Source organism: Choloepus didactylus (genome assembly GCF_015220235.1).
Source record: "Choloepus didactylus isolate mChoDid1 chromosome 25 unlocalized genomic scaffold, mChoDid1.pri SUPER_25_unloc1, whole genome shotgun sequence".
Lineage (NCBI taxonomy): Eukaryota > Metazoa > Chordata > Mammalia > Pilosa > Megalonychidae > Choloepus > Choloepus didactylus.
Genome location: NW_023637606.1, coordinates 2,886,455 through 2,901,245, shown reverse-complemented (window position 1 = coordinate 2,901,245; position 14,791 = coordinate 2,886,455). Strand labels below are relative to the sequence as shown.

Below are 14,791 nucleotides of genomic sequence, written 5' to 3'. Positions count from 1 at the left end.
CTGATGGGAAGAGCAGGCTGCAGAGACACAAGGCCACTGGCTCAGGGTCTCGGCCAACGAGGGGCAGGGGCCGTGCTCTCAGCTGCTCGCTCCCTCGGGGCCTTTGCTCGGGCTGTGGTCCCCCCAGGAAGAGCCTCTCCAGCCCTCCCCATCTGTCCTTTAGGAACTTCGATGAAGCACTGCCTCCTCCAGGAAGCCCTCCTGGAGAGCTTGGAGTCTGAGGGAGGAGACAAAGCCCTGCCCTAGGGTGGTGTGAGGAGGGAGAGACAGCCCACAGAGTGGCCTCACTTGAAAAACCACAGGGTGGGGGACACTTTGGCAAGTAGATGTGGCTCCTGAAAAAGTCCCCACCTTTTGGGGCTACCTGACCAAGAGCTCGACGCCTTGGAGCTTCTATCTGACCTTCATTTGTTAACTGCATTCGCTTGGTGACTAGCAGCTCCCTCCTTCTCCAGAATACAACCCTCTATGGCTCCCCATCACACCTCAGAATCAAAATCTCCCACTTAGTAGAAATCCCAAGGTGCTGCCCAACCCGATCCCATTGTCCCTTTGTCCGTCTTCTCCCACCTTTCTGTCCCTGGAACCCATGAGCTCATCCCACCCTCGGGGCCTTAACATTTGCCACTTCCTCTGCCTGGAACCCTTTTCCTGGGCTCCTTCCCAGACTCGAAGGCCCAGCTGAAATGTCACCTCCTCCAAGAAGCCCTCCCTGACCAGCTAAATGCCTCCTAAGTCCATTTTATTTTCCTTCTCAGAGGGTTTTTTTCAGGGCTCGCCCATTTTCCTCTGGCTTGGGGGTTGGCAAACTTTTCCTGTAGAGGGCAAATGGTAAATGTTTTCGGCTTTGCGGGCCCCACAGCTTTGCACTACTGTCACAACCACTCAGCGCAAAAGCAGCCGTAGACGACATGTTGATGGACGGGCATGGCTGTGGGCCCATAACGCTTTATTTCTAGATGCTGAAATTTGAATTTCATTTTCACATGTTGCCAACTATGATCGTTTCAATTTCTTTGCAACCATTTAGAAATGTAAAAACCATTTTTAGCTCACGGCCTGTGCAAAAACTATGCCACGGGTCATAGTTTGCTGACCCCTGCTGTTCTGGGTGGAACTGTGTCCCCCAAAGAGATGTGCTCACATCTGAACCCCCAGTCCTGTGTGTGTGACCTCATTTGGAAAGGGTGGGCCCTGGCCCAATCTGACTGACGTCCTGATAAGGGACTACATTTCCCAGCCTCCCTTGAAGCTAGGCATTGCCATGTGACTAAGGACTACATCTCCCAGCCTCCCTTGCAGCCAGGCATTGCCATGTGACTAAAGACTACATCTCCCAGCCTCCCTTGCAGCCAGGCATTGCCATGTAACTAAGGACTACATTCCCCAGCCTCCCTTGCAGCTAGGCATTGCCATGTGACTAAGGACTACGTCTCCCAGCCTCCCTTGAGGCTAGGTCTTAGGGATGGAGGGGAGAGGGCCACGTGGCAAGTGAGGCAGAGAACACCATGGATGGCCAGAAAACCAAGAGAGACGCAGAACAGATTCTTCCCTACGGACCTCAGAGGAAGCGTGGCCCTGCTGACATCCTGATTTCAGTCTTCTAGCTTCTGGAATTTGGAGACAATAAATTTTTGTTGTTTTAACCCACCCAGTTTTTGACACTTTGTTACAGCAGCCCTTGCTCAATGAACATCTCTTCAATAAATGATCAGGTTGCACCTTTTGTTCCATTGACAACAGCTGCCTGGTGAGCTGTGTTAAGAAGGATTCTGAGGCTGTGTCCAGGCAGAAGGAGTGCCAAGATTGACTGGTGATATGTGGCTCAGGCAATGGAGTGGGGACTGGTGCCACCTGCCTCAGGCTTGTCATCCTTATTCTAACTCTCTTCCCTCAAAACAGCATCATTAGCTGCCCCCTTGTCAAGCTCCCTCAGCCCCTGGGGTTTGGGAAAGAGTTGTGAAATGATCAACAAATGAGTTTCCTCTGGGACCTGGGTTCTCACCTGCGATCTCAAACTGGTCAGGCATGTCGGCAGTAAGCTTCTGCATAGCGATGTCGGCCACAGGTCCCAGGATCACCACCGGGCGCTTGAAACTGGCTGAAGGGCAGAGAAAACGGAGGAGAAAATCAGGGTCCCATTTGCAGCAGAGACTGCTAGGCTATCTAAGGACTGCGTATCCCAGCGTCCCTTGCAGCTAGGCATGGCCATGTAACTAAGGACTACATCTCTCAGCTTCCCTTGCAGCTAGGCATAGCCATGTAACTAAGGACTACATTTCCCAGCCTCCCTTGCAGCTAGGCATAGCCATGTGACTGAGGACTACATCTCTCAGCCTCCCTTGCGGCTAGGTCTTGTATGTGGCTAAGTTCTGACTGGTGGGATGTACACAGAATAGCTGTGTGCAATTCTGAGCTGTGTCCTTCAAAGGAAGGGGTGTACCATCCCCTTCTTTCCCGTTTCCCCTGAATGGAATGAGGACACGAGGGCACCATCTTGAACCACTCATCCAAGGTAGAAAAACAAGATGGCAGGTGTCTGGACCCCCAAAACCATGAAGCAACTCACCCTAGAGCCTGTTACTTGAAAAAGAAACTTATTTTTTGCTTTGGCCGCTGTTATTTTGGGTCTCTCCTACAGTCCTTGAACCTCCTAACCCAGGAGTCAGTCAACTACAATCACACAGGCCAAACCCAGCCCCCTGCCTGTTGTAAATAGTTTTATTGGCACACGGCCACGTCCGGTTGTTTACACACCGCCTACGGCTGTTTGCACACAGAGTTGCATGGTTGCGACAGAGACATGCAAAGCCGTGGCCTGCAAAACTGAAAACATTTACCGCTGGCCTTTTACAGGGAAAGTTTGCAAACACCTGTCCAGATGTGGAAGGCATCTTGGCAGGAGGAAAACAGATTCCAGTCCCCTCTTCACACCCTAACCTTCTCTTTTTCCTTCTTCCTTCCAAGCCTCTCTCCCTCTCTTAAAAGCTAGATATGTTCCAAAGTCTGCCCGTTCATTGCCTAGGAGTAGAAATTAAGCATGGCAGCATTTTATGTCTTAAATCTCTCTTGTCTGCAGCAGGACGCCAGCTTTCCAGGGTTTCTTCTAGTTCAGCCCATTCTGGTCTGGGGCGATCTGCTTTCCTATCATTTCTGTGGTTTTCTAAAGCCTCTGCACCTGCTTTTTAATCCCTTTGCCCCGGAGACTGTTGTCAAGCGCTTAATTTCTTCTCTTCCTGAAAACTGGAGGAAGTGGTTCCCCCACTCCCTTCCCAGTTCTCAGACAGGAAAAAGATTTATGTGCTGGGTTTTGTATGCACATTTGTCTGTTTGTTTAATTGTGGTAAAATACACATAACATAAAATTTACCATTTTAGCCATTTTAAAGGAGACAACTCAGTGACATTAATTACATTCACAAAGTTAGGCAACCAGCACCCATACCAGTTCTAGAACTTTTTCAAAAGAAACCCTTAGCCTCGTTCTCATCTTCTCTCCCCCAACCCCTGGCGATCACTAATCGACTTCCTCTCTCTCTGGATTTGCCTATTCTGGACATTCTGTAGCAATGGAACCATGCCAATATGTGAGCCTTCTTTCACCCAGCATCCTGCTTTCGAGGTTCATCCATGTTGTCGCATGTATCGCTACTTCTTTCCTTTTTACGGCTGAATAATATTCCATCACATGTAGATACAGTTTGTTTTTCCATTCATCTTTTGATGGACATTCGGATCGTCCCCAGCTCTTGGCTATTGTGAATTGTGCTGCTATGAACCCTCACGTATGGGTTTCTGCTTGAACCTGTTTTCAGTACGCATGGGTTTTTAAAGATACCTGCTTTACCTCGAGTAACAGCCTAGAAAGAGCATCACTCGCTGAATGTGTGACCCTCTCACTACACGAGCCACTGGCGACGTGGGGCTGTGGGACACACAAAACGTGGCCGATCCAAACTGAGGTTGGCTGTAAGGGCAAAACAACCACCCCCAGATCTCAAAGACTTGGTAAAAAAAAAAAAAAAAAAAAAAGAACATCAAATACCTCATTATTCATTTTTAAATTGATTATCTATTAAAATATTGGTTTTAGTGTGTTCAATAAATTGTTAAAATTGATTTCAGCTGTTTCTTCTTCCTTTTTTGAAGATTACGTATGTGAAATCAGAAAGTGTGGGTGAGGACACAGAGAAACAGGAATGCTTGCGCGTTGCTGGCGGGAGTGCAAAATGGTGCGGCCGCTGTGTGTGGGACGGTCTGATGGTTCTTAAAAAGTTAACAATAGAATTGTCCTGTGAGCCGACAATTCCACTCCTAAGTTATATATCCGGAAGAATTGAAAACAGGGACTCGGAGAGATATGTGCACACTGATGTTTCCTGCAGCTTGATTCACAATAGCTAAAAAATTCAAAATAGCCTTTGACAGATGGATGGAGAAACTAAATGTGGTCCAACCAGACAAAGGAATATTATTCAGCCATGAAAAGGAACAAAGCTCTGAAACATGCTGCAACAAGATGGACGTGAAGACATGATGCTCGGTGAAATAAGCCAGACACAAAAGGACACATATTGTATGATTCCACTTAGAGAAACATCTAGAATAAACAAATCCATAGAGACAGAAAGTAGATTTGTGGTTATCAGGGGCTGGGAGAAGGGAAAGTTCTTTCTCGAAAGTTTCTTTTTGGGGTGGTGGAAAAGTTTTGGTCACAGATGGTGGTGATGGTGGCCCAATATGGCAAATGTAATTCACGCCACTGAACTACATACACTTAGAGATGGTTAAATGACAAATTTCATGTCATATATGTTTTCCCACAATTTTGAAAAAAAAACGTGATATCGTAGCTCACATTATTTTTCTTTGGGAAATAGGAATTAATATTAAGGGATTAGCCCCGTTCTTGTCCCCCGCCCCTTAAAATAAGTGGATATTTGGGGTTGAAGGACGGATGTAAGGATGGTGGGTTTTGAGGCGGGGCGGGATCCCTCCACCCATGGCCCCACCTTCTCTCAGGACCACCCGCTCGTAGGGTGGGTAGTGACCCTGACTGGTCAGCGTGGACAGGTCCTCGCGGCTCCGGTGGCTGGACTTCTTGGCTCCCCGACGAAGGCCCCGGAGCCGCCAGAACTCGGCCCGTGCGCGGGAGCTGGCGGAGGAGCTGGGTCCGGCCCCCACGGCCCGCTGGGCGGCCTCCAGGCTTGCCAGCTGCTCGGCCCTGGGGAGAAAGGAGGATCGGGGTGGGGGTCAGCATAAAGGCCCCCAAAAGACGCCCGCGTCCCAATCCCAGAGCCCGTGACTACAGGACCTCACATGACAAAAGGGAGTTTGCAGGTGGGGGTAAGTGATGGGGAGAATCTCCATCACTTTGCAAATGGAGGAAGGGGCCACAAGGGGCCACAAGCCAAGGAATGCAGCCGTCTCTAGAAGAGGCAAAGAAACAGATTCTTCCAGAAGCTTCCGGAGGGAACCAACCCTGCTGGCTTCTTGCCTCCAGCCCAGCAAAACTCATTTAGGACTTCTGGCCTCCAGGATCATCAGAGAATAAATCTGTTATCTATCGAAGCCACCGGGATTGTGTGATTTGTTACAGCACCCGCAGTCATTCATTAAAGCGCCGACTGTATACCACCCTGCGCTCCCCCAATCGCACCTTGTCAACACTGCTAAGTGTTGACATGGTGCCTGTGTCAGATGGGGAAACTGAGGCTGGAGGTGGGGGCAAGGCCGGGCAGCAGGCGGACGGTCCCCACCTGCTCTGGTTGGGGATGATCCCCCGCTCCTGCTCCCGGAAGTCGCGGCCGACGCGTGCCACCAGCCAGTGGCCCCGGCGGGCAGGGCTCAGCCCCGGGCCCTGGTACAGCGTGTCCAGCACGTGGAAGACGTCACCGCGGGTGAAGCCCAGGCCGGACGGGGGGCTGGGCTCCAGCTCGAAGTGTGTGCGGATGTAGAAGGAGTCGCCCACGTGGGACTGCACCATCTTCCGGAAGACTGTGGGTGGAGAGGGAGGCTCCGGGAGCGGCCCTGGGACCCAGAGCCTGGGGAGCCTGTATGGGGTGCTCGGGGAGAGGGAGGGGGTGTGCAGAGGCACCCACACAGGCTCACACTCCTTCCATGCTCACTGCTGGGTGTGCTCACACTGTGGCCCTCACGTGCACACGTGCACACACATAGACACACACTCACTGTCCTGCTTCCGCTGTGTCACTAGCTCCACGTCCTCCCCTGGCGGCAGCCCCAGCAGAAACTGCACAGCCTCCTCCCGCGTCAGGTTCCGGAAGGGCACGTCATTCACCTGCCGGGAATTGGGAGCAGTGATGGGACGGGGGTCCGGGTAACACCCGCTCTCACCCCCAGCTGGGCAGGAGATCCCAGCCCTGCCTCTGAGTGTAGCCCACCCCCCACTGTTCACGGAGCTGCTGTCGAGGCCCCCGAGGGAGTCAGGACGGGGCTTGGGGATGGCCGCTTGGGGCAGCTGTCGGCATTGTGGAGATCCGAGGGTCCAGGGGCTGAATTGTGCCCCCGAGGATGTTGGAGTCCTGACTTGGTCCTGTGGGTGTGGACATGCCCTTCGTGGACCCTGTGAAGATGAGGCCACACCGCACCGGGGGGCTTCGCCCACTGTGACCGTGGTCCTCGTAAGTGGATGACGTCTAGACAGACACACAGGACCGAGCGGGAGGAAAAGCCGAGGAGGAGAGAAGGGGAGGCAGGTGGCCACGTGAGGGCACAGAGACGCAGGCCACGGGGGGGCATCCGGCCTCCGGAACGGGGAGACGGTGGGTTCCCAAGGTTTAAGCCGACCCACAGTGCTGCACTCGTCACAGCACCCCCGGCGAACAAAGACACCCGGAGGCCGGGACACAGGACCCGGGCCCTGACCCCACGTCGGGAAGGGTCACCAACCTCGGGACCTGGGCCGGAGGTCACAACCCCGAGCGGGAGCCAGCTCGGGGCCGTGGTGGGAATTCTGCAAATTCTCCGGTGGCTGTGTCGGCACAGGGACAGCTCAGAGGAGCAGGGACAGGGGTCTCGGGCATCCCCCACCTGGGCCAGGTGTGGATGTCAAGGTGGGATGACAACCGGAAGCAGAGGGGAACCAGGGACAGCGCAGCCATGGGCCGCACACGAGGCCACGACGGGGTCTACGCTGACTGGGAGGTGAACGGGGATCACGACACTGATGCCAAGGCTGGACTAGGAGAGCAAGGTCATGACCCAGACAGAGAGGTCGTGACCTGGACAATAAGGTCATGCCATGGAAAGTGAGGTCATGCCCCAGTGAGGTCATGACCTGGACAATAAGGTCGTGACCTGGACAACAAGGTCGTGACCTGGACAATAAGGTCATGACCTGGACAGCAAGGTCATGACCCAGACAGAGAGGTCATGACCTTGACAACAAGGTCATGACATGGAAAGTGAGGTCATGACCCAGACAGAGAGGTTGTGACCTGGACAGCAAGGTCATGACCCAGACCAGAAGGCCATGACCCAGACCACAAGGTCACAACCCAGACCACAAGACATTAACATGTTTAAAATGACCGTGAGCATAAGCAGCAAAAGAAAAAATAGATAAACGGGACCTCCTCAAAACTGAAGTCTTTAGTGCCTCAAAGAGCTTCGTCAAAAAGGTGAAAAGGCAGTCGACTCAGTGGGAGAAAATATTTGGAAACCACATATCAGATAAGGGTTTGATCGCCAGAAATACATAAAGAAATCCTGCAACACAACAATATAAAGACGAAAAAGCCAATGCAAAAAATGGGCAGAAGAATTGAACAGACATTTTTCCAAAGAGGAAATACAAATAGCTAAAAAGCACATGAAAAGATGCTCAACATCACTGGCTACTGGGGAAACACAAATCAAAACCACAGTGAAAATACCACTTCACATCTTCCAGAATGTCCGCTATTTAAAAAACAGGTAACTACATGTGTCGGGAGGATGCAGAGAAATTGGAATGCTATTCACTGCCAGTGGGAGTGTAAGATGGTGCAGCCGCTGTGGAAGATGGTTTGGAGGTTCCTCAGGAAGCTCAGTATACAGCTGCTGAATGATCCAGAAATCCCACTACTAGGTTTATACCCAGAGGATCTGACAGCAGGGACGCAAACAGACATTTGTACACAGATGTTCGTAGCGGCATTATCCACAACTGCCAAGAGATGTAAACAACCCAAGAGTCCATCAACCGATGAATGGAGAAACAAAACCTGGTGTATACATACGATGGAATATTACTCAGCTGTTAAGAAGGAACAAAGTCCTGAAGCACGTGGCAACATGGACGAGACTTGAGGACATTACGTTGAGTGAAATAAGTCAGACACAAAAGGACAAACATTGTAAGATCTCACTGAGATGAACTAATTATAACATATCAACTCATAGACACAGAATCTAGAATGCAGATTACCAGGAGATAGAATGAGGCTAGAGAATGGGGAGCGGTTGCTTAATATGTGCGGAATGTTTAACTAGGTGAACTTAAACGTTTAGAAGCGGATAGAGGTGAGGGTAGCACGTTATTGTGCGTATAATTAACTGTGCTTAATTGTAGGTGAGTGTGGTGGAAAGGGGAAGTTTAGAGTCACGGATGTCACCAGAAGGAAAGCTGGAGGTTAAAACACGGGGACGTATAACAAGTGAACCTTGGGGTGGATGATGACTGTGATTAACTGTACAAATACAAAAGAGTTACTTCATGAACTAGAACAAATGCACGACACTATTACAAGGAATTAATAAGAGAGGGGGTTACGGGAAAAAATGTACCTAGTGTAAACCGTGAACTAGAGTTAACGGTAGTATCTTAATATTCTTTCTTCAAAAGTCACAAACGTCCCACACCAATGCAAGGGGACAATCACAGGGTGGGGATATGGGGTATGGGATGTTTTGGATTCTCTTTTTCTTTTTGGAGTAATGGGAATGTTCTAAAATTGGTTGTGGTGATGAATGCACAGCTCCGATGATACTGGGAGCCAGCGATTGTGTACTCTGGATGGATTGCATGGTGGGTGCATGTATCTCAATAAAAATAAAATTGCATGAATAAAACCAAACTTGGCAGCCCCCCCCGTCACCTGCAGGATCTCGTCTCCCTCCTGGATGCCCTGTCCATCCGCCGGGCTGCCCGCCTGCACCCCCGACACGAAGATGCCCACGTCGTTGCCCCCCGCCAGCCGCAGCCCGATGCTGGCGCCCTTGGGGAAACAAACCACCCGTGTGTCCGGGCTGTACCTGGAGAGGAAATGGGGCCACAGTCAGGTGGCACCAGGTGTCCCTGCAAGAGCCCCTGCTGCCCCGGGCCTCAGTTTCCCCAACAGCTCCGCACGGCCGTCACATTCAACACACCAGGACGAGAAGGCAAGATCGTGCCCGGTTGAGGGAGGGGAGTGTCCCGAGTTGGGGGGCTCCTTTCTGGGAGACATACCCACGGTCCCCCAGGCTCTGACGGCTCGGCACCCGGTGGACATCGTAGCTGCCTCTCCCGGGGGAGTCTGAAAGGGAAACACTGTGGATTTCCCGAGCACACCAGCTCTGTCTGGCCTCTGGAACTTTCCTTTTGGGGGGTCCCACCCCCTGGAATGAAGTCATCACAAGCCAACCTGTCCCCCCACCATCTGCCCTGCACAGCTTCGCCAGGTGGAATTAGCAGTGGGAGAGACAGGGGTCCCGGGGGCCCTACTCACTCGTCGCTCACCTGGTTCCGAGAGAGTTGTCAAGTCCACTGACCTCTCCTGCCAAAGCTGGGGCCTCTCACTGGTGGAAATAAGATTCAGGGTCAAGTGGGAGCAGATGTTGGGGGACAGGGAGAGGTTTTATAAATAATCTCAATTTATCTGCACTCCGAGCCAAGGCCTGATTCTGCCCCTCTCTAGCTGTGTGACCACAGGCAAATGACTCACCCTCTCTGAGCCTCTGTCTCCTTGTCCGTACAGTGGGGTCCAGCCGGGGCCCTGACCCCCAGGGTGGTGGAGTCGAGTCCACCCCGATTAGGCCTGGCTCAAAATGCGATGAGCCCATGGCACACGGCAATGTTTATTTTAATATTATCAACAAGTTGGCAGAGAAAGAGCTTGGCAGTGGCTCAAAAACTTAAAAGTAGAATTACCATAAGACTCAGCCATCTCGCTCCTAGGTAGAGACCCCAAAGGACTGAAAGCAGAGACTCGGACAGACACTTGTTCCCCGATGTTTATCGCAGAATTATTCACAGTCGCCAAAAGGTGAAAGCAACCCAAGGGTCCATTGACAGACAAATGGAGAAACAAAATGTGGTCCACCAGACAATGGAATATTATTCAGCTATAAAAAGGAATGAAGTTCTTATCCATGCTACAACACGGATGAGCTTGGAAAAACATGTTGCTCAGTGAGAAAAGTCAGATACAAAGGCCACTTATTGTCTGATTGATTCCTCCTATATGAAATACCTAAAATAAGCAAACTTGGAGAGACAGAAAATAGATCTGAGGTTCCTAGGGGCCTGGGGGAAAAGGGAATGTGCTCCAAGGGTGGGGTTTCTGTTGGAAGTGACGACAAAGATTTGGTACCAGATGATGGTGATGAAAGCACAGCATTGTAAAAGTAACTGATGCCACTGAACTGTTGGCTTAAAAATGGTTAAAATGGCAAACTGTGTTCTGTAGATGTTACCAAAATTTTAAAAGCACACAAAAACTAAAAAAGTTGTACAGATAAACAAGGAAAGAAAGTAACCCACAAAATCAACCCACTGTTAGCAGGAAGGCATTTCCTTCCAGACGTTCTCGTGTGTGTCTGAAATCAACACGGGCATAAACATATACTTTCGAATGAAAATCAGGATTGGGCCATATATTAGCATTTCCGAAGTTTATCTTGGAAAACTCTAGTGTTGGGTGAGTTGGGAGTAAAGAAAGGAATTTGAAACTACTACACCCCCGGCTCCATCCCGCTTTGAGCAGGTGAGTAGAGGAAAAGGCTCTTATTAGAGAGAACCGTCAAGCGACTTGAACTTCTCAGCCTACGGAATCCTTCCGGGTGACGGGATGCCCAGTGAGAGCATGGAAAATCCCACAAAATGCCACCACCCACTTTGTTCACCTCCCACGATGCCAGATGCGTTTTCCCAGGCCTTTGAAATATACGCTTCAGGGCCTCCTTTTTCATGGCTGTATAGTATTCCAGAACAAAGATGTATTATAATGATCATAATAAAAAGAAACAGAAACTTGCATCACGTGCACTTGCTATGGGATAACAGGTCACTGCCACACTGTCTTCCGTCCGTGTCAATTATTAGTTCCCAAAAGAAGCAAAAGAGGAAGGCCTAAGAGTTGGAGTTTGGGGTGGGCGTTCCCAAGAAAATAGCTCAGTGACGGTGTCACCAGCTTCCGAGCAGGCCCCCCTGACTGCCACCTCCTGGTAGTCCCAACCTTGGCTGGTCCCCTCGTATTATACCAGGATTGGTCTGTGTGACCAAAAGAGTATGGTGGGAGTGATGGTTGGTTGTGTCTGAGATTAGATTCTAAAAAAAGATTATGGCTCCTGCCTTATTGACTCTCTGGCATTGCATATGCTCCATCTCCCCCAGCTCATGCCCTCTGGGGACCCCCTAAGCAGCGAGGAACTGAGGCCTCCCATCCACGGCCAGGCACAAGAGTTTGCAAGAGAATCCTCCAGCCCCTGACGAGCCTTCAAACTCAGACAATGTCTTAGCTGCAACCTCATGTGAGCCCCTGAGAAAGAGCCACCCAGCTGAGCTACCCCCAGATTCATGACCTCAAGAAAATGTAAGATCATAAATGTGTATGATAAAAAACGCTTACTGTTGTTTTCAGCTGGTAGGTGTTGGGATAATTTGTTACGCAGCAATAGCTGTCTGATACAACCCCTTACCTAAGCAAAATGCCTGTTATCCGATTCCCAAATGTTGGGCCCTACATTTTGAACAATTTTTCCCTTTTATAAGCATCACTGTGATGAACAGATTTCCCCCGAGCTAAATCTCTGTACAAATCCATAGCTATTTCCCCTGTCAAGATAAATTCCTAAATGGGGCCTGGCTGGGCCAAAGGGTGTATGCATTTTGAAGTCTTCTGGGGTGTGTTGTAAAAATTCAACCCCTTCTGATTTAAGCAGATCCTTATTAGATTCTCTCAGAGCCTAAAAACCCAACGCAAATACTATACTGGGTTGGAAGGGGGGAGCAATAAAGCCTGTCTAAACCAGGGAGGACCTCTTCCAGGCAGGCTGCCGGGACTGCACCCCATCTGGGATGATATGCCTCCGAGCCTTCTCACTCTGCCTATTCAGGCCGACAGGGGTACATACTCAGGGGAGTCGGTTTGGCTGCCATCCGGACTTTGATGTCCTTGCTGGGGCGGTGGCGGGATGTGGGAGGGCGGTGCCTGCGACAATTCTGAGCCGAGGTCTGAGATGTCTGTGAGGAAAAGAGTGTCTCAGCTGTGGTCGAACCCTCTAGACTGGACCCATTTTACAGAGGGGAAGATCAAGGCCCCTTTAAGCAAAAGAGCCAGGACCCAAATCAGGGGCTCAGTGAGGAGACAGCTTTGGGAGGCTCTGGCCCTGGCTTGCTGTGTGGCCCTGAGCAAGTTCCCGTCCCTCTCTGAGCTCCTCGGAGACAAAGAGACCTATTCCCCCACGGGCCAGGCTCACCAGTTCCACTCGGCCCTGACTCGCTTTCCCACCTCCCCTGCCCTCCATCCAACCCCCTGCAAGGGCTGGCCTCCTAGCCCCTCACCCTCCAGCAGGGAGCTGTCACTGTCGCTGACCGCCGGCGGGATGTTCACCAAAAACTGCCCCCGATCCCTGAGTACCAGCAGGGTCAGCCTCCCTTTCGACTTCTCAATCAGCCGTCGCGTGTCGCTCAGTGACAGATTCTTGCTGGACACCCCGTTGATCTGACGAGGCCAGGAAGAAAAAGTAGAGAGTTAATGAGACAATGGGGACACTAGAAACTGATAGCTTGGTGGGGAGTAGGGGGACTAGAAACACACAATCCCCAGGGGTTACTAAAAACAAGACACTCCCTAGGGAAAAATGTTAGCAATGAATCCCTGCTGAGTGGAGCCCATGCTAAGAAGTGACTCTCCACAAGAATTCTAGAAACAAACAATTTTCTGAGAAGGTGGGGGTCACTGGGGAAAAGATAGAAACAGATTGACTCTTCCTTCTCTCTAGAAGGAAACAGATACAGGAACAGATCTAAGGGGATATTAGATCTAACTGGGGCAGAGGCCGATGAGATATTTTAAAGATACTAGAAAAAGACAGTCCCCAGGAGGCACTAAAACAGAATCTGTGGGTGGATTCGAAACAGACATTTCCTAGGATGGATGTCACCATTCACGGCCAGAATCCATTCCAAACATTTTTCCTAGAGAGTATCTGTTTTCAGCAACCCCTGGGGAATCTGTGTTTCCAGCAGTCTTCCCCAAAACACTGCCCTGGGCCACTAGAAACAAAAAATCCCTCAGGGTCACTAGAAACAGATAATTCCCGAGAGACATTAGAAAATAAATTAACTGGAAATGATTTGGAAACTAACATCAGGAATCACTAGAAATAGACTTCTGGGGGAAGAGTCTAGAAAGAAAGTTTCCTTTCTCCTTCAGGCAGGGCAGCTCCTCAGAGACCAGTCACTGAGCTATTAGCATCAGAACCATTAGGGAGGGCCCAGGAATGAGGTCTATTGTCAACTCAACACAAGTCTAATGCAAGGTCTGGGGACACTAGAAACCGACAACCCCAAGGGGATACTAGAAACTGACATTCAGCAATGGATTAGCAGCAGATTTGGGGCGGGAATGGGGGTGAGGGCATTATGCATGGCCATCTCCCATCTTTGGAGGACAGACAACACAGAAGCTCAGCTGACTGAGCTGTGACTTTGTGCTACGTACCCTCCCAGCCTCAGTTTCCCTGTCTACCCAAGGGCTCAGCCTGGACTCACCTGTAAGATGAGGTCTCCCTCCTGCAGTCCGCGATTCTGGGCAGCTAGGCTCGAATCTGTGATGTGCTTGATGAAGATCTGACTGCCCAGTTTCACCCCGAACTCTGTGGGGGCAAGAGGGAAACTGAGGCAGGGCCTGGGGTCTGGGCTGCCAACCCCCTGTCAGACTTCAGGGAGCTCAGCCTTGTTGCCTGTCCTGTCTTCTCCCTTTCCGCCTTCCCGGCTGCTGCCCCATGGGGAGGGGGTGAGCGAGGGTCCCTCCAAATCACCCTGGGGCTGCAACCTGATTTGAAAATAGGATGGTTGCAGACGGAGTGAGTTAAATCTAAGATGACATCTTTCTGGAGCAGGCTGGGCCTTTAATCCAATATGACAGGTGTCCTTACAAGAAGGCAAGGCCTGGACCCAGGGACACCCAGAAGTGAGAAGGCCAAGTGACAACAGGGTAAGTGGAGGCTCAGGGCTACATCTCCAAGCCCGGGATAGCCACTCCCACAAGCCGGAAGAGGCCGGGAAGGAGCCGCCCCTAAAAGCTTCTGGAAGGAGCGAGTCCCTGATGGCTCCTTGACTTTGGACTTTCCATCCTTGGCAACCATGAGACAACACATATCTGTCATTTTAAGTCCCCCGGTTTATGGTTCTTTGCCACAGCTGCCCCAGGACACAGAAGGCTGTCCTCGCTGTTAATGACGTCACGCCGTGGGTCTGGGGTCCAATGGTGTGAGTGACATCACCGTGGCGGGGGGTCTCAGACCCCGGGCCATTCACTGACATCACAGTGAGCGGGCTGACAACATCACACCACTGATGAAG

General features: G+C 51.0%; 1 protein-coding gene across 4 annotated transcripts in view; it reads right to left on the bottom strand.

The window, feature by feature from the left end:
- Positions 1 to 14,791, bottom strand: part of TJP3 (tight junction protein 3) — a 32,713-nt gene that overhangs the window by 3,611 nt on the left and 14,311 nt on the right. For all 4 annotated transcript variants that reach the window (XM_037824088.1, XM_037824090.1, XM_037824089.1 and 1 more), the window contains 10 exons: positions 13,979 to 14,082; positions 12,767 to 12,926; positions 12,337 to 12,445; positions 9,722 to 9,780; positions 9,452 to 9,518; positions 9,102 to 9,258; positions 6,193 to 6,301; positions 5,760 to 5,997; positions 5,013 to 5,224; positions 2,006 to 2,101 (listed from right to left, as the gene is read on the bottom strand). In XM_037824088.1, the coding sequence (XP_037680016.1) occupies positions 2,006 to 2,101; positions 5,013 to 5,224; positions 5,760 to 5,997; positions 6,193 to 6,301; positions 9,102 to 9,258; positions 9,452 to 9,518; positions 9,722 to 9,780; positions 12,337 to 12,445; positions 12,767 to 12,926; positions 13,979 to 14,082 (1,311 nt within the window). The remainder of the gene's footprint in view (positions 1 to 2,005; positions 2,102 to 5,012; positions 5,225 to 5,759; positions 5,998 to 6,192; positions 6,302 to 9,101; positions 9,259 to 9,451; positions 9,519 to 9,721; positions 9,781 to 12,336; positions 12,446 to 12,766; positions 12,927 to 13,978; positions 14,083 to 14,791) is intronic.